The 5284-nt window shown below is 36.0% G+C and overlaps 1 protein-coding gene across 1 annotated transcript; it reads right to left on the reverse strand.

Moving 5' to 3' along the window:
- Positions 1-322: 322 nt before the first annotated feature.
- LOC114715670 (BAG family molecular chaperone regulator 3) lies at positions 323-2446 on the reverse strand. The gene is made up of 4 exons (XM_028900534.1): positions 1965-2446; positions 1610-1866; positions 1348-1494; positions 323-1071 (listed from the first exon to the last, which is right to left on the reverse strand). The coding sequence occupies exons 1-4, from the start codon at positions 2212-2214 to the stop codon at positions 646-648; spliced, it is 1080 nt and encodes a 359-aa protein (XP_028756367.1). The 5' UTR covers positions 2215-2446; the 3' UTR covers positions 323-645.
- Positions 2447-5284: the final 2838 nt, after the last annotated feature.

A 5284-nucleotide genomic window follows, 5' to 3' on the forward strand; every position in this document is an offset into this window, starting at 1 on the left:
GAACTTGCGCAGGAATTGACTGAAAAATATTTTATAACGTTAAGTAGTGGATTTCATTGTTAATTTTTCAGATAGAGTATGTTCAATAGAGATTTCGAGCCGCCGATTATTTGGGATTTAAATCTTTCTTCTTCTTTTTTTGGGGGAAAAAAAAGACAGAGGGTTCAATTGCCAAGGTTGTATCAAAGAAAAACATTGACTTGCAACGGTTAGCTCTTGTAACATTGCCAATAATGAAGCCACAAATTAGTATTCATAATATATTCCCTAAAATAGTAGAGCCTTTCAAAAGGAAATTAAACTCAGGGACGACGCACCAATATCACAGAAAAGGAACAGATTTATGATTATGAATACCATAGCAATCGTTTATGATTGCTCAGGAAGGAATAATATAGTCTTGGACAAAATCCAAGGACACCTGACCATAGTACCAAAAATTACAGATTAAAAAAGGAAAAAAGAAAAATTCTTAGCAACACCATTTATTTCCGACGAACTAATGGGCAGATTAGTAGGGTTGCTAAACAATTCTAAATACAGAAAAGAATGTAGAAGAACCATATAACACTCCGAGTGGAAGGAACGCAAACCCAAATCACATCCACACAATTACAAAACACGTGGTATGCTTGACTGATATATTTAGTCGAAGAATTCCCAGTTAAACCTGGGATGAACCGAATTATTGTTCGCAGAGGAGGCGGATGATGTTGCCGGGATCAATGGTGGAGCGGGCTCGAATGTCTCCCACTTGGTGGTCACTACAACTCCAGAGGTTGAAGAAGAATCCACCGATGATGCTTCTTGTTGCTGAATCAATGGAGAATGCCCATTTGAGTTCCTTGGTTGAAGATATTGTGGCTCTTCAGTTGGGGTTAATAGATCGATACGCCCATTTGATTGCATCTCTAAAGGCTGTTCTTGAATTGGGGCTAGTCGGCTTTGGCCGTTTGAATGTCTCTTTTGTTGAGGCTGCTGCATTGGCGCATCGCCTCCATTGTTACCAGGCATAGAGTTCTTGATCTTCAGCATGTCCAGAGTTTCAACATACTTCTGAACTCTTTTCACCTTCAGAATGATTCAACACCAAGATGCCATCAGAACTCAGAACGCATACATGACATTAATTACATGAATTCAAGATGATTTGTTTTGGTTTGGTCATCAACCTTTAAAAATACAAAATTCAAATCTTTGCTTTAGTCAAAAACAGCGCAAAACAAGGTCAATGGATGTGATTCAAGGAACAATCAGAAGCGAGTCAAAATTTTCCCTGCGGAAGTGACTTTAGAATTTAGAGAGCAGAAGTTACATTTCCCTTATTCAGAGCACACCAGAATTTACCTGCATTTTTCTCTGCAATTTGACATCTCCATCAGCAATGATGCCGTCCAACTTGAGCAATTGGTTCATTAAAAGTTCAATAAGACCAAGCACATCTGATTCTGCGACTTTGCCACCTTTACTAATTATGGAATCAAAAGCAGACACCTATCCAAATTTCAATCACAAATTCATCAGTTTCAAACTACTCAAGCATTTCATTACAAATTTTCAATCCCACAACAAAAGATCATCAAGCACGCGTTAGATAAGAAGCATTTACCCGTCCTGCGAGCCTATCTACTTCCAAGCTGATTTGAGAGATAGATTTTGCAGCTTTCTCCATCTTTGCGTTCTTCCTCATTTCTAGGAACCTCTTCTCCTGACTAATGGGGTCCTCCACAAGAACTAGCTTTGATTTATCTTTGACTCCTGTGATGTCAAGAAACGCCTTTGAATCTCTCTCCTTGTCTTTAAAAAATAGCTTCTGGTCTTCGTGGTGTAACCCTGTTGGCCCTGACAGCATCTTCTTCAGTTCCCCTGCAAACCCACAAACAAAAAAAAGTATATGTGTGTGAGAGAGAAGAGAAGAGTGAAACAGAAAGGAAATTTTTGAACCAGAGAGGTAGAGTTGTTACCAAATGTAGCTTGAGAACTAATATTGACTTCGTGGTAGATTGACCCATATTTAACCCTAACTCTAATTGTCGGCACCAGAGCCGAGTTGCGATCCGAGTCGATGGTTCGCTTCTGGACCAGCATTCCTCCCGGTCTCATCTCCCACTCGTGAGTCCTTGACTCGGCGCCCGCGCCCGCGCCGGCCGAGCTTCCGTTCATGGGTGAAAGCCCATTGGTCTTGTTGTTGTTGTTGTTCCTCATCCTCAACATCTTCAATGCCCCTCCCTACTTTTCTGCCTCGGCACAGTAATATATAAAGTGTGTAAATCCGAAACCAGAGAGCTACAGATCTCTGAGGAATTTGATTCTCTACGATCTGTGGCGCCAGAAATTGAAGAGACCCAATTGACCAGAAAGGCTGTTAGACCCTGTTTGGGAAATCTCTGACCTCAGCATTACACGAGTCCAATCCCCGAGACACGCGTAGAGAGAGAGAGGAAGAGGAAGCGGAAAATTACAAATAAGATTTGAAGTATTCAGAGACTAAGAGAGATGTAGATTGAAGAACTTCAATGTGGAAGAAAACCTCGAAGCCATTAACCTGAAAACCTTACTCTGTAAGGCAACGCGAAAAGATCCTAGCCGGCGACTGGAGCCGGAGAGATTTCCAGACAAGAGAGAGGACAAAAGAACAAAGGAGGGAGAGAAGCTGAACCTGAGAGAGGTCAAAGCATAGATCTTAACTTCCAGCAGGAGGAAGGTGAATGTACAAACTTGAGAAGAAGATGAAGAAAAAGGAACCGGAAGGCCGATTATTGTAAGGAGGCAGAGAGCGAATCAAAACAAAGTCAAAATGTAAAGAGAAGAACAATTTCTTTCAATTATCAGAGCAATTATTCTCTGTGGCCTGTTCTGGTGAGGTTGGAGAAGAAGAGAGAGGAGAAGAAAATTAAAGAATTAAGGGTTAAGAAATGAATATATAAAAACGAGTGGCCAGCTAACTTGGGCGCCAACTGGTGAGTTGTGACCGTCATATATATACAGATATATACACACACACACAGAGGCATATATCGAGACACACATATTATTGAATTATTGATTACTACATTATCGTTTTTAAAATAATTACAAACCTAATATATTTTGATTATTGTGCTCGATGTACATGATTATAAATTGTGTGAGCCGAACTTAAAATTTTATATGATTTACAACTGAAAAAACAAGTAAAGAAAAAAAAAGCTTCAATTAATGTGATATAACAGGCTCCTGTTTCTTCCTATAAATAATTGTTAAAGCGTATTATACTGATGCATTTAATGTTGTTTTTTCCTGCCTGAATGAATGCATTTACATGCTCATATTATTTTCTTTTTTTTTTATAAAAATTTATACAAAATTGTTATTTTTTTTCCATACAAAAATACTCTATGTTATATTATGTATCATTGATTCAATCAAAATTGAACTCTATACTTGACAACAGCATCTTAATTTTTTTAATTCATCCTCTTGGAATGTTAATATTCATAGTTCGGATATTTTTTGTTTTGCCGGATACCTATAGTTATGATGCTTGAATAATTAAAAGCATAAAAAGTCAATAATACCAAAAAAAATATTTAGGAAAAAAAGGGCACATATTTGTGTGCTAATTAAAGTTGGTAAGAGGAGACAAAGGAAGCCGCCAAATCATTGTTAGAGGGTGAGCCTGGTTTCACCTAAACAACCCCAGATGCTTTGGTGCTTTGCAATTTCCGTTAAAGACACGAAGCGGCACATTTAAGGGCCGGCACGTGCCGATCTAGGGGTATTATGGGAATTGTGCCGTAGACTAATCATTGTTGAGGCTGATATCGGCCACGTGGCGGGTGCCCGTGGCAATTACTTTTGAGAAGGGCAGGAGAGAGGAGACTGACTATTGAACGGTGAAATGAAATTTGAGATGCCCAAAAGCCTTCTCAGTCTTTTGCATCCCTGCACTGGTCACACGTGCCTCTCCTCCTGCCAAAACTCCACACGAGCTCGGCTGAACTAATTTTTAATATTCTTTTAATCCTATTTACAAATTACTTTCAACTTATTTTAAACAAATCAAAAAAATTTTAAATTTATTAACTTTCATTTAAAATTCAACAACTTTCTAATTTTATCCTTATTTAGTATATATTATACCTCATATAAATAAAATCAACACAATAATAAATATAAATAAAATTTAATATTTTATTTTATTTTGTTTTACTTTGACCTAAGTTTTTAATCTTTGAATCTAATTATTCCCTGAACATTACTATGTTGGGGGGGGGGTGTTTTAATTTGACCTTTTTACCGACGGCAAAGAGTGTAACCTTGTTGGGAAAACACCGCTTCTTTTTAATATTTTATAGGTTCATATACACGTGCAAGCCTCCTTTTTAGTTTTGACGCTCTGATCAGGCTTCTTTTTTTTTTTAATTTCACCAGAATAAATAATAATGAGTGGAAGTTTCACCTATGACCTATCGTCAATGTTTTTTGAAAGTCATATCATATCTGGGTTTTGAGAAGGGAAAAAAACCGCTCACAACTATTTCAGTAACAGGAAATATTGATTTAATGGCATAAAAATAATATTTGCTCCAATCCTAAGTATAAAAACTAACTATCCTAAATATAAAAACTAACTACACTATTTATTTAGATTTATAAGATATCAATTTATTTTGTTTCTAGATTTATAAATTATTTATTAGATTATTCCTGTTGATTGTGTAAGTGAAAGAAGTTTTAGTTTTTATTAAAAGAGATGTTTTACATAAATTAATACAAATTTAATTTAATGTCAATAATTAATTTAAATAATTTTATTAACGTGTGTAAATTAATTATCTAAAAGCAGGTGCCTTTTGTATAGGACAAAAAATGGCAGTACTTTGGGCCACTGACCACTGTAACACCGGCAACATCATGTCGTAAGATCTGGGTGAGGTGTGAGGGGATATCTAAGATTCAAAAAATAAAAAATATTAATATTTTAAAAAATTATCCTGAGATGTTGATCAACCCAGTTGCATTTTAGTAATTAAGCACGTAATATAGTTATATTACATTTCAATTTAATTTTATGATTAAATTAATTAATATATTTTTCAGCTAACAAAAGTCACAAGTTTAAAATATAAAATTTATTTTGTAAAGGCAGGGTTGGATCACTAGGATGAAATCGTTTATTGTTTTTTTTTTAGAACTACTCATCGCGATCTGTTGACTAAATACTCGGTTAAAAAAGTGCAAGCCAGTAGAAAATCACAAGTTGAAAATATATAATTTAACTTTGTGAGAGAAAGGCTTTCTC

Source organism: Neltuma alba, unplaced genomic scaffold (genome assembly GCF_004799145.2).
Source record: "Neltuma alba isolate B1F8T4 unplaced genomic scaffold, ASM479914v2 tig00011605_pilon, whole genome shotgun sequence".
In the NCBI taxonomy this organism is placed as follows: domain Eukaryota; kingdom Viridiplantae; phylum Streptophyta; class Magnoliopsida; order Fabales; family Fabaceae; genus Neltuma; species Neltuma alba.